Here is a 25,345-nt window from a genome sequence, read left to right on the forward strand (position 1 = left end):
TAATTCACGCGAGTAGGTATAAACATAAGCCATTTTCTTTAATTATCATTCTTTCATTACTTTTGTCAAAAAATACAGAAATTGAGCATTAAGTACTGCTACAATACTGCTTCTGTCTACAGAAGCTGAGATGTACTCGTGTACTCTTAGCATAATGCTGTCCTGTCACAGCTGAAAGGGCTGTTTTCCCAATTGTTTTTGTTTTGTTTTTCCTGCAGACAAAGCAAATGCCTGCCACAGTGAGCTGTAACAACACCCCCAACAAAGAATATTTTCAGGTTTCACAAGCTCAAGGCGCATTCACCAAGGATCAGGCAGGAATTCCTGATGGCGTTGGGGATGCTCGCGGTGAAACTGCCACCTGAACAGAGTCAACAGCCTGAAACCCTGCTGAGCCTTCACCTGGCCACAGTTCCCTTCTCCCACCCTGTTTTCAACAAACTTTGTGAACTTCTTGCTCCAGGGGTGCTGCGCTTTGTGTTCGGCAGCGAGGATAACAGAGTGACTTTTGAAGTGACACCTGTGAAGTGACCTGTGTGGGGTGTGATCATACAATGGAATGGCTGGGGTTGGAAGGGACCTCAGTGACCATCCAGTTCCACGGGCAGGGACAAGATGCCCGGGGGCCTCTTCCTCCACCTTCCTCCGTTGCCCCCACAGGGATTGCCCCCAGAGGACAGCTTCCTGAGGTGCCTGCGGGGACGGAGGAAGCCATGACAGACACAGAAGGGCCCCAGGGAGGAGTGCGACGTGTTGGGCGACACAACGCCTTCACGGGGGCAGCCCCGGGGGTGGCAGGACGCTGCCCGTGAGGGAACCACCCCGAGGGCCACCGCGGCGCCATGCTTCCCTCAGGCCGCACGGTCGCCGTGGCAACGGGAGCCTCCTCCCTCCCTCCCTCCCCGCTGTGCGCTTGCGCGCGGCCCCGCGCACCTCGCCGGGGGCGTGCCCCGCCCTCTCCCCTCCCCTTCCCTCTCCCGAGCGCGGCCTTTGCGCGCACCCGCGGCGGGCGGGCACGCGCGGCCGTGGCCGCCATGAGGCGCGGCGAGCGCCGAGGCCCCGGCGGGGCGCTGGGCAAAGCCGCCCTGGAGGAGCAGCCCGACGGCCCCGGCCCGCGCCGCAGCACCGAGTCCGAGGTGTACGACGACGGCACCAACACTTTCTTCTGGTGAGGAGACGGGGGTGGGGCTCCCGGTGGGTGTCGCGATATGGGGGTGTCGCGATGCGGGGGGGTCTAGAGGTGTCTGCTGGTACTCCAGGAGCTCGTAGTGTGTGGGCACCTCTGTGCCCGTACCCGTTTTGTCAGGATTTTAACCTGTTTTTCCCTCTCCGTGGCTCCCCGTGTCGGTGCTCGCTGTGGCCCCGCAGGGGAGCAGCCCTCGGTACCCTTGGGTGTTCCGCACAGCTCCGTGGCGTGCTCCGTTCGGAAGATAAGTACGGGGATGTTTTTGGCCAGAAACGTGGTGATTCCCCGCCGTGGGTTTTGGTACAAGCGGTCCTTGCGGGACGAGATGCGCTCGTGCCCGTGGCAGCGCTTTTAAATCCCTCCTCTGCTGGAGGGGCTCCAGGAACCCGCTCCGGCCAGCACCTGCGTGCGTCCTCTTTCAGTAAGGAAACCCAACAGCAAACACCGCTTTCCTTCATCCCTGAGCGGAGAAGAAGCCCGCTGACGCTACAGCCGCTCGCCTGGAATCCGAGCTGAGGGCCGGCACGGTTTGGCTCGGGTCTGACATTTGGGAGCAGCAGGAGGAGGACGCTTGGCTCTGACCCTGCCAATCTGGGCAGCAGCAGAGCCGGGGGGTGTGGATCTCGATGAAGCCGCTGATACCGGGTGGTATTTCTGCTAGCACGAGCCGCTGAGAAGCGCTTAGATCCTGCAGGACCTCTAGGAGGTCTCTTTAGGAGCTGACGTGTGAGTATAGCGGAGGGACATCCTCATCTCAAGGACAGGAGGAACTTTCTTGCAGAGCACATGAGCGTTGCCTCATGTAGGCTGAGTGAATGAGTGAGCAACTGGATCCTGCCGAGGTCTGCTGAGGAGTGCCTTCTTATAAATGGAAAATGGGTAAAACACTGTCACTTTCGTGTTGTCTTCTTAATGGAGTTCTTTTCTGGGGTCTTGTGATGCCTACAAAACACCTGATGCTGTTGTTGTGTAATTTCGCCTTCCTGCACCTTTTTGTTGTGTGTGGGGGCAGCACATAGTCTGCTGCTTGTACGGGTTCGTTATCCTAAAATACTGTAACTGCAGTTCATTTGTCCAGGTGAACTTTCTCCTTGAATGTACAGATGTGCTACCCTTCTTTAAGGCTTCTGCTTTATCAGCTAGTTCTTTCCAGGAGGAAAGTAGGGACAAGTGTACAAGTGTGTTATAGAAAGGTTTAACTTACCTATTTTCAGGTGACTTTCTTTTTTTATTACTCAATTCTGCATGTTGCTTGTGCTGGCATCCAGGAGTGTAAATGCTTGTAAAAGTTTATAGGTTTTCCGTTCTGTTACTTTTGACCCATGCATGATGGCATTGCGTGTCTGAGCGTCATTTACCAAAAGACAAGCTAAATTTTCTGTTGTGTGCAAGAAGAAAAATTATTCAGAGGAGCTGTTTTCTTCCCGTGGCCCTTAACAGTGCTCTTGTGCTGGTTCCAGAAAATAGAAACCTAAAAGGGTAGGTGCCCGCTGTCTTTGCCCACATGAGCTACGTGGAAAGTACCTTTTCTCCTTGAAGTTCAGAAGCTGTTGGATAAGGTTACTGACATGGCCTGCTCGGTTTGGAAATGTTAAGTAATGTGGGACTTGTGGACACAGGCAGAAATCAGTTTAAAGTAGTTCAGTTTGCAAAGGTAACTTTACTGCTATAAACGTAATGCTTTGGAAAGGTGGTAGTTCTTAGCTGTCTTCTCTTTTTAAATCTTTTAAAAACGTTGAAAAACAGGTTAGGTGCTGTATAATTGCATGTATTCTTATTCAGTCCTAATGACTTTAACCTGGAAAATACTGTATTTTAATTACATTCTGGGAACTTGCTTGGTCAGTACCTCGACAGCTCTTTTTGCCATTGGGAAATGTCAAGGAAAGGAAATGGGAAGGAGCTTTATGAAGCAGATTGGCTGGATCTCTTATCCCTGAACTAATTTCAGAACACCTACTGCTACCGAGTGCTGGAAATATTCAGGCCTGCCTGGCAAGCTGCTGTCCTAGGAAATGTGTTTGCTCTTCTTTCCAGTACCTGTGACTGTTTCTTGCCCGTCTGCTTACAGAATTAGCTCTCTGAATACAAACAAAGGACCCCTTTGTGGCTGAGGTTTTGACTTTTTTTTTTCTGTACAGTTTGAAGCATAGTAGATCTTACATTTGTACTGAGCTAGCATGAAAAAAAACACTTTGTTTTTTCTTAATGTCCCCATGTGTATTCTGTGGCATCACTGTGGCTTCACTTCTGTGACCTGCAGAAGAGCAAATGCTGATGTGTCTTACAGTTTTTGGTAGCAGGGACTTTGTTGTTGTTTGGTTGTGTTTTTTTTGTTACCTGTGAGCAGGCAACAAAATCCAATGGAAGTTGGCTTTCTGTTACCTGTGGCAGATGCCTACTGATCCTTGAAACTGAAAAAGAGGAGCAGCGTCTTTTTTGTTGGGGAGCAGGGAAGCTCAGTAAAATAGTGTAATTTATCTCCACTGCGTGATCAATGTAGAGGTTTGCAGAAGCTCTTTTGAAGAGGAAACCTTCCTCCCCTTCTGGTAGCCAGTGTGGGGGGCAGAAGGGCGGTGGTCACTCTTTTCGTGCCAGTCCTTGCGTCTTGGATGCTCTTTGATTGCCAGTTTGGGATCCTCTGGTTACATCTTACATATAATTTTATCCTAAAAGTTCTGCGTGGTGTAAAAAGCATAGAAATCGTAGCTAAGAAAAGAAAGCCTGTCTGCTTCTTATTTTATTCTGAGGAAAATATTAAGAGAAATCTTTCCTGATGGCTGGCGCACCAATATTTCTTTGGAAAGGTAGATTTGTGTGCAAAGCAGCCATTTGTGGAAATACAGCATTGTTATTCAAGCTAAAATATTACTTAGCCACTTCTTGTGTATAGTTCTTATCTCTTAAAAACTAAATTTACAGCAGCATGAGATTTTCTAACAGGCCGTTTGGAGGAAGAGGTGAGTGATTTATCTTGGGAATCTCTCAGATAGAAGAGCTGCAAATTGGGTTGAACCTTCCTGTCCCCTCTTGTGAGGGCTGACTGCAGCGCTTTCAAGGGAACATTCTTCAGGCTTGTTGGAAACTTGACATTTGCTGGGCTTTTTTTCATGTTCTTAAAATCTGGACGCTTTAAAGTGGGCCCTGGTGAGGTTCTCTATTTGCTGATCGGTGCTTCCGATTCTCTACCTGCCCAGAAGTTACTAAGTTTAATCCGATTGCATACGGTACTGGTACGTAGCTCAGCCTGTCTTTTTTTAATATTTAGGTATGCCCTGGCAGTGTCTGGCTGCTAGAACATCCAGGAGGTCATTGTGCAATCTGACCAAGTCCTGCTGACTGTATTAACTCTTCTTGCAGCTGAGGGTACGTGTTGACGGAGTGTTGCATTGTTATGGCACTGCCCCTTCCCGAAAGGAAAGAGTCGCCTAGTTCCTGCAGGCAAGCTGGAGGAGCAGAAGAAAAATCTTTGTGCGGAGACCGTGTGAGAGTTTAATGCCCCATGGGGGCTTTAGGTCTAGTATTAATTGCCTGTATCAATTTCTTTTTTTGTAGATGTGCTCCAGCATTATTTAAGGAAGATGGGAAAAACTTGGGAGCCAACACAGGGTCCCGAGGGGTACTTTCCAGGGGAGAGAGTGCAAGGACACGCCACCGTGCCACAAGCAATACTGCATGCCAGGAGTGCACAGGATTAGCCTCATCCTGGGAAAACTGCTTTGCTTATGATGGTGTGTCCTGTGCACAGCAAGAGTTTGTGGTCGGAGCTCTCTGCGCAGAGCTTCCTCAATGCCCTTGTTTGAACTCATCAAAGTGCCATCATATGACTTGATTTCTAGAGCAGTTTACAAAACAAATTATCAGCCCAAAGAACTAGCTCCGTGCTTTTATGCAGTTTAATCTGGCAGAAGGGCACCTCCCTCTCATTCCCTTCTATCGTCCTTTTTTAAAATATGCTTCTTAAAAGTGTGTCTTGGGCTCTTACTTGAGTATTGCACCTTATCTGTCATGCAAAATGACACTGTCTCAGTGGCATTGCTTTAAACTGAAACCTGAAATAGAGATTTCAGGTTTTATTTATTTATCCTTAGACAGGTTTAAGGATAAAAATGTTCAGTATTTGAAAATGAACGTTTTGGGAACCTTGATTAACTTGCTAACTGTAGAACCGATGAATGGAGATGTTTTTTCTTCTTTCTCATTCAGAGGCAAATGACTAATTTGCTGAAGTGTGGTTTGCTTTTTAATCCATTGTTCTGGTTTCTCTATGGGAGTACGTGCTATTGTGCTGCTCTTATCAGGTGATTGTTTTACGAGAGGCACTGACTTGTAAAAGCAGAAAGACTTATGGAAGGAAAAGGGACGTTCCTGTTTCGGAAAGTCACACGTATGTACAGAAGTTTAATCGGCATCGTTTACCTTTACAGATGTGCTGAAGATATGTTACTGGTCTAAGAACAGGTACTTCTTGATTATCTCTGAGCTTAAATACTTTAAAACACAGGCTGCAGCTTAAAAGCCCCAGCTGTGTCCCTGTTACGTTGAAGATGTGGGTGCTTGGAGCTTTCAGGCAGTGTCACAGGACAAAGTACATCCTCTGGTTGCTGCCGATTATTTTTTGTGATCTGGGTGGATGAGAGAGGTCTCATGTCACAAACTTTTTTAACATTTTTTTTATAAATGCTGAGGCCTGACCACTTCCTTTGGCCCCGTGCACCGTGAACATCTGAGTTTCATGTCACCCATTTCGGATGTCTTACCAAGTTATGACCAAAGGTTAAATTGTTGTTGAAGGTTTCAAAAGCCTCTCTCTTTATCCAGATGGTATTTTTTCCCTCCTAGTTACAGTTTTGGTTTTGAATGTCAAAATGTTGGTCAATGTTACATTGTGATTAATTTTTTCTTGTATTTTTCCATAACGTATTCCTCATGGGAACTTACTGAAACGCTATACTGTTGCTGAAATACTGGATTTGTCCTACTCTCCATTTGTCATGTTTCCTTGAAATTCACAGGTGTCAAATGAGGTGTAGCTATACAGAAGGCGGAGAGCTTGGACATTGGTTCATCTTTTAAAATCACTTTCAGAAATGCTTTTAAGACTTCACCGTTAGTTGGAATTAAGGAAAAAAAAATTGTGAAAAAGTTGATAGCAGCCTGAGTTGGGAATAGTTTTTGTTGGCATTCTTTGCCAGCAGTAACTATGAAGGTAACTTTTTACATCGGGGACAAACCACGCAGCCTGTTCTTTGGAATTTCGTTCCAACAGAGAGCTGACAAAAAGATTAACACATCGATCCTTGGCATGTTCTCAGCAGTTGATTTTAAGGCAGTTATTGCATCACTTTTGACAAACAAGAACATTAATGCAGAGAAATGGGTGATAAGGGTGTGGTCGCGTACACTTAAGCCCCTTTTAGTTTGTGCTGGAGTTTGAAGGAGGTGATGCTGGGGTATTACTGCCTCCTTTCAGTCCTGGGAGCTGATCTGTCTCAACCTGCTAAAAGGAAGAGATTCGTACGGTTTTGTCTTACCTCATGTTTGTCATATACTTTATTTGGGAAAATAAAAGCTCTGATAGTCGTTTTGTTGAAAAAACTAGTGTCTAAATGTGACAGAAAACAAATTACTATGAAAAAAGAAGTTCGGGTTGAATTTATTTGCTGGCAAAGCTCCTACTTTATAAGATTCAGTGAAGGAGTGATGTAGTTACTGATGCTGTCTGTTGGACTGACTTAATTGCTCTCGATTGGCATTTAGCTAAATTACAATGGCAAGTATTTTAATTAAAATAAAACTGGAAATATTTCACTTAAATGTTCCCTTAAACTTAAATGGGGAAAGAGCTAGATGTAAGGTACAGAAAGGCAGAAAAATGCTAGTGCAGAAAAATAAGCTCTGACTTCTTGGTAGTTTAGGATTTATTGTGAATTTTCTTTGACCATCCTGACCTTGTATGTTTTTGTGTGTCTGTCTTCTTAGATACTGTTATCTGAGATTTTTGGCATAAAACCTGGCACTGAAAGTAGTCTGTACCCCTGCTTCTTACGTAGAGCCCAAACTCTTGTATAATGCTAAGGGGAAGACTTGCGGTCTGCTTAGCTTAGCTCTTTTCCTTCTCCAGAGGCTCTAGGCTAACCAGGAGAACATAAGCCTTTCTGCATAATTCCCGTAATGCTTACCTTGCTCTGGATGTTATTAGCTGGGCTGTCTTCCTCTTGAAGCATTATTTCGGAGCGTACGTGGAGACTTAATCCCTCTTTATGCCGGTTAAGTCATCTTGACTGATTCTTCACAAGCACTCCTGCGTGCTCTCCCTTTTACTGGCTGCTGTAGATGCTTAACACTTCGTCTTGTTCCATGTGACTGGATTTCTTTCTTTCTTTCTTTTTAACTTCCGGACTGTGGGAAGTTAAGGAAGCAAGCATAAATACATACCTGAACTTGTTTGATCAGGCAGGTAGGTTTGCAAGATGCCCTGCTACCTCTGGCAGCTGCTGTTGCTTTGTCACTACTGGTGATTTTTTGCTTGGAGCTGTCAACTTGCTCTTTCCAGAAGACAAACCAAGCCAGAAAGCCTTTCATCCCGGTCTTTGGATTTCCTACTAGACTGAAAATATGTTTACGTGCTTATCCATCTCTAAGACCTGCTACGAGACCATCTCGCTTCAGCTGGAAGTGAAGGCACAGCTAAAAGGGGAGATGAGATAATACGAGGGATAGAGCTTCTCATTCCATGTTAAACATGGGGGCTTGTTGAATTTCAAGTTGGTGATAGACCAAAATAAACCAAAGGCAGAGGGACACGGAGCTCTCAGACACTGACCATTTGCTTTGCTACAGACTCCCCGCAGGGCTGAATGAAACTAGATCTTCCTTCTTCTACTTGACGAGTTTCTAGGTGCATTTATCTAAATGAGGACATGCTCACAGCTGATTTTTTTTTCATTTTTTGTGACACAGCACATTGGAAAAGTAACCGACTTCATATTCGTATTCAGACTGGGACGTGGTGAGATGATGGAAGACAGCATTTATAGATTCTTGTATCCTCTTAGATACTCGTTTCAAAAATAAGGAATAAAACCAGGCACAAAATATAATGCACAGCCTTGCAATTAAAACAACTCTGTTGTGATCAAAATATAGGTTGTTTTTGTATCAATTACATGCATGAGTACGTGCAGTGACTGAGACCGTGCTCCGATGTGAATGAATTGGGGTGTTTCCTTCAGCCCCGCGCTGTCCTGTAGCCTTTGAGAGGGCTGTGTCTGGTTTTTTAAACTCGTGGAGGTTACAAAATAGGCCCCGAGTCACATGGCTGGTAAATGAATATTAATCTGTGGTGTCTGAATCACCTGTTAGGTGGCATCCTGCAAGACAACTTGCCGGGAAAATGCATCGGTTGTGCTGCTGTGGAGCCTTTGCGTGTTTATTTTGACATCTTGATGCCTTGCTAATTTTGAAAATACTCCTACATCCTTCTCGTTTTTTCTGGAACTGGTTAATTTGTGTCCTCTGGACTGCAAGGAGGGATAGCGTTAAATACTGAACACTTTTCTAACAGTGGCAGAAGAGGATTTCATCTGCTTATGAGGTATTGCATGTGTTTTCCGGTGGGATTAAAAGGATGTTGTGAGAAGTGGGCGTGTTTTGGACTAGGCTGAACTTCAGATTGTGGTTCAAAATAATGCTTGCCTTAACTTTTAGAGCACTTTTAGCTAGGTTACTGGGTTTGGTGTTTAAAGGTGATTCAGTAGAGTTCTTGGAAATCTGTGATGATCTCCATTTTCTCGTGCCCTGTACAACGTAAACATATGTTTAACTTTGGTGTTTTGTAATATAAAATGGAAATGTAATACTACAACAAGAAAATGTAACATCCGAAGGTATATATATATATGTGTCAGATACATCTCATTCGCTGTTTCTCTGTTCTCTAAGCTTGATGTTTTATGCTGGTATTGTTTTAATGGTTTGTACTAGAAGACGTTTTAGAGGACTGTACAACTTGTGTCTTTATGATTTGGTCTTAAATGGCTTGACTTCCCGTGCTTCTGCTTCCAAGCGGAGGTCAGATAAGTTTGCCACTGAAAGTAACGAATGGCTTTTCATTAGGAAATGAATTTTTGACTTTAAAAAAAAAAAAAAAAAGCACCATGCACTACATAAGAATATTATGTGTATTATACTCGGTAGGTATGTGGGTTTACATGTCAACCAGCTCCACGCAGTTCTCTCAGCTGCTGGGTCTGCCTGTGCTTACTTAGCTCTTCTTTCTTTCACATATGAATTCCTTAATAAAATTTGTGTAGGAGGATGGACTCTTATGGAAGGGGAAGTGAACAGCGCATGAGCGTGATCTGCCTTTGCCGGTAGGTTACACCAGCCAGGCTGCACCTTTAGCAGTGCAGAAGAAGAGCCACCCAGCTTTGCCAGGCACCTTTGCTGATGCAGTTGTTCCAGCAGAAACTCCTCGCGGAGAGATGGCTGCGTGGGGTTCTGCGGGCACGAACCTCTGCTCCTCCTGTTTGCTGCTAAGATGAAATGAAACTGTGAGCATCAGTAGAAATAAGGCAGCCAGAGGGAGCATCGGAACTTTTACAGTTGCAGCTGTTCTCATCCAGAGATGATGTTTTATAATTTTTTTTTAATGCGAGTTACTTGTGTCTGGCTTGAGCATCCTTTGGTTTTGTCTTGAGTCTGTTTGATTAGCTGCTGTTTTTATTGCTGTTTTACTGACAGTGGTACAGTAGCACCAAGTGTGTACCTGACTAAGCAGGAGAGAAGTCTTTTTTTTTTTTCCAGTAATCTCAGTATTAGCACAGTTGGTGCCATTTTTGTTCAAGCTGCCATTGTTCACGTAGCACACGTTAGTCCAAACCTTCCTTAACTTGATACGCCGAGGGAAAATGAGCAAGACCTGTTCTGGTGATAGGCTTCTCTTGCGTGCTAGTGCATGACAGCCTGGTGACTAAATTCCGTGCAAATGCTAAATTCCTTTTCCTGTGCAGTACAATACAAAAAAAATCCTTTAGTAGAATTGACTGCTGTCGACACATGAGCCTTACTGAGGGCTCACTCAAAGGCAGCAACTTGGGGTTTTCTGCTTTCTGATGTCAGTTTTTTCTCTTCTCAATTTTAGGAGAGCTCACACCCTGACAGTCTTGTTCATCCTCACGTGTGCACTGGGATACGTAACCTTGCTTGAAGAAACACCGCAAGATACAGCTTACAATACAAAGAGGTAAATGTCTGAGAAAGTGTTTCTATGTGGCATGTAGTACTAGAGGGTAGCTGTGTGAACAAGTTGCCTTCCATGCTTTAATCTTATGGATAAGATACCTCAAATGCTCTTTTGTATTAACTTGTTTGCATGGCCCAAATGCCCAAACCCTTAGCAAGTGACAAGAGCAAACATAACTGTCTAAGTTCTGTTGGTGCCGGTCATTGAATTTAATTGCTAATCAGTTCGGTGTTGCTCACTGTCATACCTGGTGGCTGCCCTGTGTGTATGATTTGAAACAAATCACAAAACTCTTCTAAAGCCTCAAAGTATTCACTGTGTTTCTTTGGCAAGGATTTTGCTTTTTTCTTAAAATAACCTAACTTTCTGAACATGTGAACTGTGACTAAATTTCTCTCACTTAAGTATAATTTTATTAAAAAAAATACTTCAGATTTTAATAGGTGCTTATTTGTTATTGAAAATAAACATGAGAACTTCTAGCCCAAAGGGAGACTCATGGAAATTAAGGATGAGATTAAACCACAATTTAAACCGATTACGTGTAGCTGAATTTCTCATCTTTAAAAAAAGAAATACAGTAGGGAACAAAAAAGGGTAAGTAAAGTGGTCTTTTAAAATCTGACTATATTTTAAGAATTAAAGTGGTGCTTACAAATTGCAAAGCATCCTTGTTATAAGCATGAAAATCATCATTTCCTGCCTGTCTGGCTTCTTAAATATAACACTTCTTTTCTCCCCTTTGCTATGAAAGGATTTCTTCCTACTTTTTTTTCCATTTTCTACAGTGAATATGGATATGGCATTTGTTGTCATGGAGATGCAGGAATCGGGGTATTTCCTGAGACAGTTGTTATTCTATCAGTTACACAATAGTTGTAGTTAATGTAATTCACACTCGCATGTGTGCGGAGCTGAGGGTTTGTATTCTTATGCGTGGGGTTGAAATGGAACAAGTTGGAACAGAGTGGCCTGTCTGGGTCTGGGAAAATTTCTGCAAGGCTCTGATGTGAACAAATGCCACTTTACTTCCCGTTACAACAGTGTGCGAGTTCAGCGAACGGATGGAGGTAGGACATCCTCTGGAACGGTAGTTCAGAATAAAGAAGTGGAAAAGCTGAAAGAGAAGTGATGACACATCGTTAGGGGATAAGACAGATAGAAGGTGACTCAGTGGAATATCTTATTATTGAGATTAGAGCCCTTACTGCTTTAACAAAAACAAAACCAAAGCAGATTAATCATCAGATTAACCTTTCTTTCATGAAATAGATGTTGCTTTCTTCAAATTCGGCGCAGGGAGTAATGTTTGCGATTGTTAAAAATCAACATAATAGTGCCAGACCAAGCAATGAGCAGGGGATGTTCTTTGATCACTTTCACATCTCCGCTTGTGGAGTACTGCCTGCAACGTCTAGCTGTAAAAATACTTGAAAACCAGCATCTGAGAATCGCATAAGGTCTTTCAAATATTGTTTTTGAAGTATACCTCTCTGTTTCCATTCAGGCTTCATCCTTATGCTCTTACCATAGCCATGCCAGCTACATGCTGAATTCTGAGATTGCAATTAACTCAAAGCATTACTTTATCCGAAGCTAAAATTCAGCGCAGAAATAACATCGGTCTTATTGGGCCTTTCCAAAGCTTTGCTTCTGTTGCCATGGGACCTGATTTAACGGATGGAAGTGAGTGTCTGTTGCATTGTGTCAGTTTTCTGTGAACTCCTATCTGGTCTTACTTAAATCTCTTTTCTGAAGTCTTTGAGGCAAGTGCTTTCCCAAATCTAGCGCTGCTAAACACAGAGGGTTCAAGCTCAAATCATGTTCCAGCCAGTGCTCTTAACCTTCTTTTTAGCCTCTGTGCACTTGCTTGTGTTGTATCGTTCCTGACCAGTTTTGTGTGGCTCTCCAGGGGCATACTTGAACAAAGAGAGGCAGGAGCAAGGTGGTCACAACATACTTAGGTATATCCGCATCCCCAGTTCTCACAGGTTCGTTTTACCTTCATAACTTAAAATATTTCATCCTACCCTGAGAACTTTTTCAGTCTCCTTAAAGAGCTGCTATGTGTTTTGATCAAAAATTTTGGCCTGGTGTGGGACTGTCACTTGGCAAATGTCTCGTAGGAACACTTGCCTGCTTAATGAACAGCGGCGATTTTATTACCAACGAGCAGTGGCTCTGGCTGTCATGCTTTTTTATTTCCAACTGCTGCACAATGACAGTGGAGCAGTGTTTTTGTCCGGAGGTGCAAAGTCTAAATACGTGCTTGCAGACACTTAAATCTCTCTTGTTTTCAAGCTCATGCTAAGAGATGCCAGACTGCTTGCGAACTGCATTAGGGGCTGCGAGCAAACCATGAAATTGAAGCAAAGTACACAAATTGCTGTGCTGTCTGCTGTTGCTGTTTCCTGGACTGAGTAAAGCAGCAGGAAGTCATGCAAAGCTCCCATTTTCTCCCTAGTATCAGTGCTTCACCCAGGCGCTTGCAGCAGCAGGTGAGGGCAGGGTGAGAGGTAGTAAGTCACCGGGAGAACATGGGGTGTGGTATCTGGAGCTGGGATTCGTACTTGCGTCTGTTTGTGTGCTAGTATTTGAGTGCCATTTGCCTTCCTGCTATGTGTTAGAGCAATTAAAGGAGGATTTTATCTTTTTATTTGTACTATAAGTTATATAGGAATGTTTTATATGTAAATCTAGTCAAAGTTCATTAGGATCATACACAAAGATGTTGATGTGATCATGCAATATATATGATCAGATTGTCTCTGTTGTAAAGAGTTGAAATTTTACTTAGCCAAAGAGATATTGCATTGCAAAACCTGTCTGATCGATAAGGCTTTTTATTCACAGAGGTCTTACAGCATTCAGAGTTGCCTTGACATAGTCCGTCCCGTCTGGCAGCTGGCAGCTTCTCCTCTCCCGTTAAGCAGGAGCCGACAGGATCGCACTCGAGCTCTGAGGACAGCTAAATAAATCCTCAGCGGCCTCCTTTGTGTACCGTGGCTGTGGAAGAAATCCACTAATGCTTTGAGTGCTGAGCAAGGGATCTTTAGGGGAAAAAAAAAACACATGTAAATGCATTCAGGTTTTAAAAAATCCTGCAGGCATCAGGGCTTTATATTGAATTTCAAGCTGTAAATCAGTCTCTCTTCTAAGATGCCTGTCTATGCTGGCTTCTGGCATAATTGATCATTGCTCAGCCATGGTAATGAGACTGGGGGTGTGTGTGTTTGCAAGCTGCTGCTGAACACCTACCAAGGAAACAAGGTAAGAGAGAGGCTAGGCCTCTGTCTGCCACTTCTTCGTCTGGTCAGAGCCCTGAGGGGACTGTACTAACATAGTGCTAACATAGGTACAGCCAGAGAAAGGACGGGGAGCAGGAGCTGTCTGCTTAAATGCCTGGAACAGAGAGTGGTACACAGCAACTCATAGGCTTCATTGTCTTGTGTTTCTGAATCGACTCTTTTAAAACAACAGAAACAATAGCCTGTTTGTACTAACGAAGCTGTTGCTTTGTTTTCCCTTTTTTTTTGGTTAAGCACTAAAATTATTCTTGTAGGCACTGCCTTCCTGATCTGCTGCTCAGGGAAACTTATAAACCTTGTCCCTCTAGGCTACCTTCATGGATGTAGTTTGAGGCAAGCACTGTACCCTTCTCAAATCCTAGAGAAGTTCTTACTTGGAGCTGTGCTGAGCCAGGAGGACAAGCTGCTGCTTAGGCTTTGAAAGCTTTGTAAGGAGGCAGTGTGTTGATACGAATTTGGTCACTGAGGAAAAAAAGGTAATGGAGCTGGCATGGCTATTACACAGATTTGTGATTTTCTTCAAAGCTTCCCATGGTGAACTTGAAGTAAAAAAAAAAAAAAAAAAAAAAAATTGAAACCACAGCTTATTTTGGCACTGCTGCTGCATCTGCTGTTTGGCTGAGGTTGGATTTTAGAAAGAAACATAACTAAGTTCCTGTGGTGATTTAGATTCAGGTCGTCTCTAGCTTTGGGAAAAATACCCTACAAGGCCTAAAAATCTTGAACATGTTGGTTCATGACTGAGCATGATGATAGTGAGCAAAGCAACGTGTATTGTTATGTGCTACAAAATGCAAAAATACAAATCTCTTCTTGGAGCCATGTGGCTGCCTTTAAAGCTTTGCATCTGCAATGGCTTAAGCTAACAGTTCAGCCTCAAATGGGGGCTGCTGTGTTCCTTCCTTGTGTGAGTGGTGTGTTGACTCAGCTTAAAACAAATTGTTGTGTTCCTAGGTTAGTTTTCAGCTGAACCAGTCTCATCCCTCTCATTCTGCTGCCTCCTGGAAGGAGAAGGATGGCAGGACCATGGCAGTCCTCCCGTAGGTCTTATGTTGCTGAGGATGAGAGAAAACCTTGTGCACTGCGGCTTAGGGGTTTGGGATAAGGTGGTGGATCCTTGGTATACCTGGTCTTATGGTCTGGTAGAGTAATGTCTCTATTACGTTATGTAGGATCTATATTATGGTTCCTGCTCTTGGAATAGCAACAGTGCTGGTTTAATTTTAAAAGCTTCTCCTTGTCTTCAGTTGATGGAGAAAATGTTTTTGGAGTAGAGACAACCCAGGAAATGGCTTTTCAATGGTTCCTCATGATCTTTCATTGGAATTTTACTGGAGCGAGGAGATGATGCTCCTCAAAATTTAACAGGAAGAAATCTCTCCAGTTAGTGTCTTGCTGACGTAGCGTGCATGAAAGTCAGAGACGTAGGGAAGTGTTTGACTGACTGTACATGTCATGATCATTTAAAGCCTTAGACTCATCGTGTGGATCAAGAAATTGCTCTTTTTTGGTTTGTTGTTGATCTCACTGAAAACTCATCCAGCAGACTCCTGGACTGCCTGAGGAATGGAAGCATGCAGTTAGTGGGGAGGAAGGAAGAAGGATAGGAGGGTGGGCTTGGGGATTTGAGACAGTCTTTTGTGAAACCGCAAGTAAAGTGTAGGAATTTATACCTATTTCCTATACCTGTTGCCTAGAGGCAGTCGGACTTGATGATCTTTGTAAGTCCTTTCCAACTGAAACATTCTATGCTATTTCCCTGAAACATATTCTCCAAAAGGGATCTATTTAATGGCTGACATGTTTAGAGGTTAAGAAATAAAGACCAGATATTTTTGATACCTAAGAATACAATTTACAACTTCATTGGGAAGATGCAGCAATATAAATAGTCTGTTCTGTTTTTTACTTTCAGAGGCATTGTTGCCAGTATTTTGGTTTTTCTATGTTTTGGAGTTACACAAGCTAAAGATGGACCATTCTCAAGACCTCATCCAGGTAATTTAAGTCACTTAAATTACGCAAATATTTCTGATAAGTTGCATTTTATGCTGAATGTAAGTACTTGTGTTACTTGCAGAGGAGGTAAGTCATAATTTAACTCATAATATAGGCACACTAACGCTGCACAGTTCGTATATAGCCTCCCAGCTTCCAGCCAGCCTCCTCAAGTACCAAGGTATTCCAAACAGCACAGTGAGCCTTCAGTGTAAGACTGTAAGTCCTGAGAGTGTTTGAGACCATAACATAAAACCTCTTCTTTGTACTGCTATATCAAGTGAAGAATTTTAACATCTTTGATCTTTTTGCCTATGTTTAGATGTTGTGAATCACTGAGAAAGAGCTAAGGGAATTTATATAGGCTTACATAATATTCTTGAAATATTTCTTATGCCAAAAAATTAACTTTTCAGTTTAGGAATCCTCTTTTATATGAGAAACAGCAGACAGGTTAAAAACATTGATGAAAGCGGATATTGTTCTAGAGCAATGCACACAGCACATCTCTGTAAACTTAAGGTTTTAATCAGAAGTTCTTGTTTTTCGAGGTCTTTTTAATCAAAGTTGCAATTAATTCTGGTACCTTATGTAAGAGAAATTACTCCCTTTAAGTGATATTTGGCTTCTTTCCTGTCATAGCTTTCAGTTTGAGAACATCCAGTGGTTTTGTCTGTGAAAGAAGTCATTTTTATTCCCTAGAATGAAGTAGGACAAACAGGATGGAGAAAGTCTGAAGGTCGTAGATGTGTACAGCAAACTGCTAGTGTAGACTGATCTGGTGTTTCCAAGACGGTAACATACACAGGTGGTAGACAGCACTTAGGGGACTGACGCTGATTATCTTTTGACAGTCAAATTTGTCATATATTCAGTCACTTTATATACTGAGTTTAGTAATGTGGTTTGTTTTTTTTGGTATTAATTCACCTTTCTTGTAGCTTGTTAGATGAGATGATCTTCTGAAGAGTGGTTTTCAAGGGCTACAACAGTTCACCAGGACAGCAGATACTTCCATGGTCGCAGCCAGACACCTGGGTGCCAGTTTAAATGAGAACAGCAGTCTTGCAGGCAGCAGAGGCTTGGTGCTGCAGCCCCCCGAGATGCCATGTCAGCTCTTCAGTTACGGAGGGCTGTGGAGGGTGTACTGGGAAGTGTCCATCAGGCAGCTGAGTCTCTGACCTTAGCTTCACGGTGCTGTTCCAAGAGAAAGATCTCATCTCAAAGGAACTGGAAGTACAGGCTGCTGGTGTGCGCAGCTTCCATTTATAGGACAGAAGAAAGCCTGTGGGTCAGATTCAGGTCGCTATGATCACATACAGCCCCATCAGATCTGTTACACCAACTCTCTGAGCTGTGTATGAGAAGTGGCTAGATGTTATGGTAGCTGGGTGATTTTGGAGGACTATTATTCAGTATGTCTGTACCTATTTACGATCAGCTCGGAGGTGTTTTATATTTTGGTTTGGGTTTTGTGCCTGTGTTGCTTTTCTGTTTAAATAGCTCTTCTTACTCTGTTTATCCACCTGATTTATATATACACAATTCATGCTATCTCACCATTGGTTTTGCTAAAGCAAACAAGTTTTGCCTTTAGTCTCCCCCTCAACATAAGCTTGTTTACCCCATAACATTTTAGTAGCCCTCTGTGTGTGTTTTGGGTTTTCCTCTTGGAAAATGGCTATCCAGACCTGGTAGTGCTCATGTTTTTCGTGACAGCATTAAAACTTCACAATATCTCTTTGGGAGCACCCTGATGGCAGACTTCATGTTACTTGTGCTTTTTTCATGGCTGTATTACAGTGGCAGCTCAGAGTCTGACAGGTGACACTAATCCTTCAGTTACTCTGCTGATGAGCTAACATCGTGTATGAAAACTTACTGGTTCCTAAGTGTGAAACTGTATTCTGAGTTCTTCTATTACTCCTTTTTTTTGAGGTCATCTCCTCTGAGGTCATCTGATTTTTCTCCTTGCTGTCCCTGCCTTCCCCGCTGCTGCTGTTTGTATATTTTGTGTTGTTAATCTACTTTCCACTAAGGTTATTAACGAAATTGATCTTAGCCACTATGTGAGCGTTTAAGATTTCCAGACTTGGCCATTTCTACACTTAGCCTTCCAGACTGACTTTTTTCCCCTTTCAGCATTACTGGCTATGTCAGTTTTAGTTGATTGCCCATTCAGCTTTACCATTTTTCTACTGATTTTGACCCATTTTCTCTAGGTAATAATTTGCCACATGGACCCATACCAATTGTTTTACCATAATTCAGAAATGCAGGGCTATTACGCAAAGAAATATGTATGGTTATTTAGGGAAGACTGATGTTTTTAACACTCTTTCCCTACTTTTTATCTAATTTTCCATTATTTTTTTTTCCTGTAAACCATTAGCTTCAAAGCCTCCATTTGGTTTGTAGTGCCTCTAGCATGCTCAACAAAATGCGAACAGCTTCCAAGCCGTGTAGCAAAAGAGAATATGCCCTTATCCCCAAGGAACAATATTTCACAGGGGTGAAATCTTAAACTCTGCCTGCAGGTCCATTTATTGGTGGGTGAACACCTAAATGCGGAGAGTCTACTGCATTTCATGCGAAAATGATATGGATATGGGTCATGGATATAGGTCATCAGTATGCCGACTTAGTATTTGCAGCTAAAAGATTTTCTCGATTCTTATTCTCAACTCCCCTTATGGAGCCTTGAGCATACAAATGATGTAATGTTGCAAGGGTCCAGTGATGCTTTATCGTCTTTGTCAAGACAACCGTGCCCAGATTGTAATTTTAATGTAACTTTCTGAGATGATTATTACTGCCCCAAGAACACATCTAATATTCCCAACTCTTGTCAACAGTTATTTGATGTAATGCATCATTCCTGGTGGCATAAGCAGTTTGGAGAGTAAACCATGATATTCCTAACTAACCCATAGGCTGAAGTAGCTAGAAAAATGAGCAGGCAAAAACTGGATCTCTTCTGTACCTGTCCTAGGTGAGAAAGCACTGACAGAACAGGCTGCTGGTAAAACCAGGTGCAGCGGCTGGTTGCCTTGTAATTCTGCAGTGAAGAAATCCTTCTGTTAGAGAATAGTTCATGATCTGCCCTTTTCTGACAGCTCCTTTACCAATTCAGGAATCTGGATGCTCACTACTGTCTGTACATAAATTCATTGGACTGTTGGGATAGCGATAGTTTCACTGACTGGGTGAAATAAATTACCCTGTATCTAGGGGGTTGGACAAGCCGAGCTTTTAACTCTTATTTTCATATCTTAACTTAGCCACTTAATATTTTTGAAGCCTTACATTTAGCAATGAAATACTGTGTAGACTGAGCTAGGACTGCTCTGAAGGTTTGTGTTCTCTCTGCTGCTCCCTCGGTCGCTCCATCACATCGCTGCTCTCAGGTCACGGGATGGTGCTTCCGAACCCGAGCTCGCTATGAAAAACCTTGTGCTAAGTAATTCGAGCAGGCATGTGGCTGCCCAGAGCAGACACTTCTCCCTGTTTGTGTCCTGTGCAACTTCTGATTAGCGCTTACGAAGTGCCACCCACTTAACAGCTCTAAGATAAGTGCCTTGTTCAGGCACGTACCTTTTATTATTATTATCATTATTATTATTATTAAACTCAGCCTTTCAGGTTGCATAGGTTAAACTCAAACCTGTGATGATAACTAGGGGTAAGTGGCCGGTTGTGCACTCGGCCAGGCAGCACTCTTGTTAAATATTCTTAAGTCTCCCAAGGATGACAGCAGTTTAGTGTTTGAGCATAGTAATCACTAAACTCTCAGGTATGTAAATGATTAGTTGAGGCCCGTTTAATCAGGCAGATAATCCTAATTTGAGGGAGGTTCACGGTGACAGTGCATTTAAGGAAAACAAATAATAGGAGTATGCCAAAAATAACTTTATAGCTGAGGCTGGTCCAGGAAGAGAGAGAACACAATGTTTTTGTACAGCTTGGAAAACATCTTGTTTCTGCTGTGCTTGTACGGATAGAAAGTAGTCTTCAAAACCTCCTGGGTGCTTATGTCTGCTGGGGAGAAAGCACACTAAATTGCAACGAGATCTTAATCTTTTATTAATTATTTTGCTTTATTGAGCATTGCTGAGTGTATTCAGCAGCTGCAGATCACCTGTTGCCAGAACTTTATGTACGTAGGAGAAGAAAAGCTCAGCTGCAGGTTTAGATTTTTCTGCTATCTGAACGGTGTGTACATTGATTTCAGAGTTAGTCTGCCACATTTATGGCTGCGAGGAACATAAAATCTGTCAGACAAGGCTCCGTAGGTCAGAAAAAAGCAGCATTGCCAAGGCTGCTAGTCTGAAGGTGATGTATAAAGGAAATAATTTTTGTAGAAATGTAAATGAAAAGTTAATTCTTACTTCTGGTGTGAACACGCTGCTTACTCTTGCATTCATAGGAAGGGGTAGAAAATGTTATCAAACACAAAACACATTTTAAATAGAAATATGGTGGTGTGTTTTTTTTTTTTTTTCCCCTCAAGATATCCTGAAGATTTGCTTGCAAAGCCTGAAGTATTTTTCAGCAGTACAGTGGTGCCAGTGTAGGGAGAAGTTTGTCTCTCCCAAATACATCTTTGACCAGTGGATGTTTTTGTTTGTTTTTCCTAAGCAGCATTCTAGAAAAGACAAGAGGGTGCACACTCTCAGTCAGTCCTTCCAAGAGAAATTTGCCAATGGATTTTCAAGTTAATCTAGTCTTGAAGGAGGGACAGAAGTATTAAATAACCATTTCCACAACGTCTAGGCAAAGACAGCTGGGCAGGAGGCACTGGTTGCTGCCTTTCTGAGGAGAAGGCAGGCTGAACTCTGCTTTTCCTTCTCTTAAGGTGACCAAGGGACAAAAAAAAGTTGTAAAACACCTCATAGCATATGTTAGAGTTGTTTTTGTGTTTGTTATTTTTTAACTGACACCTAAGAAAAGGCTTCACCTTATTGCATAATTAAACAATTACAATTATGTTTGTGAATTTCAAGTAAAAATCTTAAAACTTCGGGATTTCCAGTGGTATCTGTTGCAGAGCCCTAAACTTTCTGTTATCCAGGCCACACCTGCTTTTATTTTTTTTTCCCCTCTGGAAGTGTAAAGTAAGCCATTTTGATTAAGTTAAATTCAGCAGTTTTGGTGAAAAAAGGTCACGCCTTCTCACATTTCAATCTATTTTAATGATTGTGTCTTTAGCAGGCTGTCAGATAAGAGGCTTCTTTTTAAAATGTGTTTTTTTTTCTTCATTTTTTGCTACTTATGATTCAACAGGGCAACCATGACATTTATTTTTGTTTCGGGGCAAACAAGCCTATAAAAAGTCCTGCAACACCACAGCTAGATGATTTCAGGTTCTGAGCTGATAAACAAGTTTGCAAGCCTATACTTGATGTTGAGTTCTTGCATTATTTATGTCATGGTCCTGACTATGAAGCATTAACATATCTTAAGTTCCATTGGAGTTAATAGAGAGAAATGCCCAAATTGTGCCTGAAGATGCTTGTGTGTTTTTTTTTATTTCATGGCAAACCATGAACATGGAGGTGGAATTGCTTGCTGTCTCTGCTCAGCCTTACAGATGACTGTTTTGATTCCTCTTTGCCCCAGCCCAATTGTAACCATCACCTCCATGTAGCCATGGAAGGAGAGCTTGGTTTTGTGAGTGTAAACAGGAAACACCTGAAGGAAAGTCTATTAAAATCATTCCTAAGTGATTAGTACATAATGTTACTGCAAGATTTAAATATCCACTTAGAATGAGTCAAGTTTTGCTGAACTACCTCGGATAAATTTTTGTATGTGATTAGGAAAAAATGCTGGAGTGCTCTGTCTGCACACATGCTGGCTCTGCATTAACCTGCTTCCTCCCTTGTAGGAGTTAACCAAAAGCTGGATGAGATTCCAGAGCCCAGAAATGACTGTACGGAATGGAGGCCAAAGCAGTCTGTGGTTGGAGTAGGATGAATTAGGGGCATGAATGCAGCCCGTGGACCACAAAGCTGGTATCCAAGACAGTCAGAGAGCCTATTGCTTGGGGACTGAGTCTTACGGAAGAACAGAGGTGACAATGACAGAGCAGAAAGTGCACAAATACTTTAATTTGTGTACCCTTTTGCTTCAGGTGTTGCTTCAGTCTGAGAAGAGCTGAAATCACACATCTCGTGAGGGTGAAAAATGACGGTAGGCTCTGAAACAGATGAGTTTTGCCTGATGTTTCTTATGGAGAGCATCAGATGGTTTTATCGGTCTTGCATCTAGCACCTGCTAAGCCTTTCATACTTTTTTTTTTTGGTATTGAGTTCCTAGTAAAAGTGAAAACGTCTTTGGTATTTTTGAAATGCTTCCTGCCCTTCAAGGAAAAAACCTTGTCTTCAGGGAAGAAGATGGGCTTACAAACAAAAGCAGAGGTGTCCCCCCTGCTGGTGTTAGTTTTGTCCATTTTAGCAATAAACAGGTAGAAGTTGGCCAAGCTACTTAGCCATGACAGGGCTGGGAAAACCAAAGCTGGGCAGATCAGGTTATGTGACGGTGGAGGAAGAAATAAGGTCAGTCCAGGAAGGATACAGCTCCATTCCAAGGACTGCTAGAAAGCATTGTAAGTCGCAAATATTCCTTCTAATTCTTAAATATTTAGTTCATCAAGTTGAAGCATTTTTGTTGATCCTGGTCATTGCCAGAGTAATTCTGGCATATTTGCATAGCAGCCTTTCTAGTAGTTGAACAAGCCTTTCTGGCTGTACCCTCAGGAAGGACAGCAAATACTTTGAATACTGAGCTTTATAATATCTTGGTGAGAGCATCTCTTCTTGAAACGTTTAGTTAAGTCGCAACAGATGCATAACTGACAACTATTCTTCTTGAAGCTTTTGCTGACATCCTGTTTGTCTGTTTCTGTAGCTTACTGGAGGTTCTGGCTGTGTGTCAGTGTTGTGTATGAACTCTTCCTCATCTTCATACTGTTCCAGGTAAGTACCTTAAACTGCTGTTTAGTAGCTAGATGTCTAACATGAGTATAAAATCATTTGTGTTGTTTTTTTTGGGATCCTCACTGACTGCAGAAGATGCTCTACTTCATTCTTGTGTACATTGTTTTATTTAATGTGACTTCTAGGTTGAAGAAAAATTATATTCTCAAAATATTTCACCCTGTTGTCTCTCCTGATCTCCAGTTAATCTCAGCCCACGTTAGACACCAGAGCGAAGTGATCTTAAATGAGTTAATAAAAAAGTCAGTATTCTTGGTTACATCAAATGACCAGGAGTTAGTTCTTCTGACATCTAGTCTCTGCTTTGCTGGATTTGATTTCACTGCTGAAGTTGCATATCAGCTGTTAGTTTCTTAGACCCTGCAGATTGTGGAGTGAATTCATCTTATTTAATACCTTGGAATACTTTTTTTTTTTTTTTTTTTTTTTAAAAAAAAAGAGCTCTAGGCTTTGAAGGAGACTTACTCTCTCCTCAGTTACACAATCCAGTTGTTGTAGTCATCTCCTCAGGCGACAGTATAACTTGAAGCCAAAGCAAATGTAGAGATATTGGACAGTGGCAGTTAAACATTCTGCTCTGTCAGACCTTGGCTACTTTTTGGTGTTAGGTTTTGGAGTTGCCAGTGGATCTTTTTCAACCAGTACCTTCCTGCTGACATCCCAGTAGCATTTGGTGCTCTGCATCTTAAAAGGGTTGTGAAGTACCATTGTGTACTCATCAAGTAGCATTAAACTGATCATTTTAGATAAGAAGATGATGAGGAACATATTTAAAAATACAATGTTTTGCCTCTAGAGGCCAAAGAGCTTTAAGAAGTGGGACTAGAATTCAGAAGGGTCACAACCTGTCAGCTCTCTTTGCGTTGGAGTAGGACATTTGCTTTGCAAACAAGTTCTTAACATTGATCAAACCCTTTCCGGTTAATCAAAGATTTCCTTTGGCTCCAGCATTTCTTGTTCTTTTCGACCTTCCTGGAGTCTTCTCAAAAGTCAATGCCAAGTTCTCTTTAAGAGTGAAGAAGTCTGGTGTGGATTTTTTAGTTTGGTTTGGTTTTTGGCTGGCTTGTTGTGTCAGTGGGCAGCTGGAATGTGTCCGCAGTAGGTCAGTAAAGAACAAGATGTTTTTTCTGTCCTGTTGGCATAACTTGGGGGTTCAGTGTAAACCCTTACGCAGGGCCCTAATGTCTCATTAGGGTTTCTTTCAGGCTGCCTGTCCTGCTTGGAGGGAGTGGAGTTGTGACCCTTTCACAAGCATGAACAGGTCTGTCTTGCCTTTTTTGTTGTTATTCCTCACCACTGAGGAATATTTATTCACTTCCAATTTATTCTTACGTTCTTACTGTTTGTTTCATGTCACCCTCTGTTTTTTCCAGGCATCCTTGTAAATGATACTCATGACTAGCTGCAACCAAACTGAATAATGTGTTTCATTTTTATTTGATAGCACTGTGGTAGTTCTGAATTCTCATACGAAAGCCTGGAACTGCTTTGCTTTCCTCTGGCAGTATGTTGTGTTACCAGCCATTTAGTCGTTAAGGACTCTCACTAGCTGGTGCCCAGCTCCTTACTAAAAATACATTATGACTTTTGCACAAGTTTAAGTAAGGTTAAAATTCTGCTGAGTCAGTTAGTGACTAAACTACTTAAAAAGTAAATACAAGTTCGCTCATAGTTGAAACTTGTCTTATAGTTAATCTGACTTTATTGGTTTCATTCTGTAACTTTATTATTGCTATTAACTAATTTTGTCGTTCCTCAGTTTTTAATATCTGCTAGCTTATTCATCTGTCTGTCATTGATGTTTCTGCTGTAAAACATTGACCACAGCAGTGATCGATTTCATTGGGAAATGCCCATTCAGTAAACGTTTGTGTGAGTGACCAGTAAATTAGTTCAGGTCTTGGTCACCTTCTATAACAAATAGTTGGGTAATTTTTCTCATTGCAGTTTGCTTCGGGGTTTATTACGTGTGCTGCTAGTGGGACGTTATTGGAAATGGCTGTTTATTCAACAGGCAGTGCTCATTCTTTTCAGCCATGAAACTCGGTGCAGATCTCAACTTTCTGTAGCTGAAGTGAGCTGAGCACACGTGCAAGACAAATCCTGCTAACAGAGCACTTGATCTGCATGTTCCATCTACTGGTGCTCGTATGTGCTGTATTTTGTTTGAGCTGCATTTCCTGCAGCTGTGTCTTTCCCATTCTAGGAAACCAGGAGGCCGCTAGTGTAGGAGATGCAGACATTAAATTAACCTTTCCTTGTTTGCTGACTGCTTTTTGTTTACCCTCAGGAAGAGAGGAAGGGCAAAAGGGTCAGAAAAAAGGAGGATGAATTGTGTGTCAGTTCAAGTACTAAGCTTTTAGGGGAGAGGGGGCATAGAGGAGTAGCTTAGGAAACTGAGTTAAAGATCTGGTTTTTGTGTTTTTCATCTTTAAGAAATCTCAAGTTCATTTTTTAGTTGTTTCTGTCTTCTGTATTTGGCATTAGAGGTCTGGAAACTCAGGTGTATGTGCTGTGTGATGCTCTGAGGTCTAGATGAATTTTAAGAATTGTTTTGCGACTCGTTAAAAAACACCCGTTTGAAGATAGGCTGTTGATATAAGTTATC

General features: G+C 42.3%; 1 protein-coding gene across 1 annotated transcript in view; it reads left to right on the plus strand.

Moving 5' to 3' along the window:
• Positions 1-988: 988 nt before the first annotated feature.
• The window catches only part of PTDSS2 (phosphatidylserine synthase 2), a 40,556-nt gene continuing 16,199 nt past the window's right edge, over positions 989-25,345 (plus strand). Inside the window, exons 1-4 of the mRNA XM_035539714.2 lie at positions 989-1,168; positions 10,332-10,433; positions 15,657-15,739; positions 22,649-22,716. Coding sequence (XP_035395607.1) covers positions 1,035-1,168; positions 10,332-10,433; positions 15,657-15,739; positions 22,649-22,716 — 387 coding nt within the window. The 5' untranslated portion in view covers positions 989-1,034. The remainder of the gene's footprint in view (positions 1,169-10,331; positions 10,434-15,656; positions 15,740-22,648; positions 22,717-25,345) is intronic.

This window comes from Cygnus atratus, chromosome 5 (genome assembly GCF_013377495.2).
Source record: "Cygnus atratus isolate AKBS03 ecotype Queensland, Australia chromosome 5, CAtr_DNAZoo_HiC_assembly, whole genome shotgun sequence".
Taxonomy (NCBI): Eukaryota; Metazoa; Chordata; class Aves; order Anseriformes; family Anatidae; genus Cygnus; species Cygnus atratus.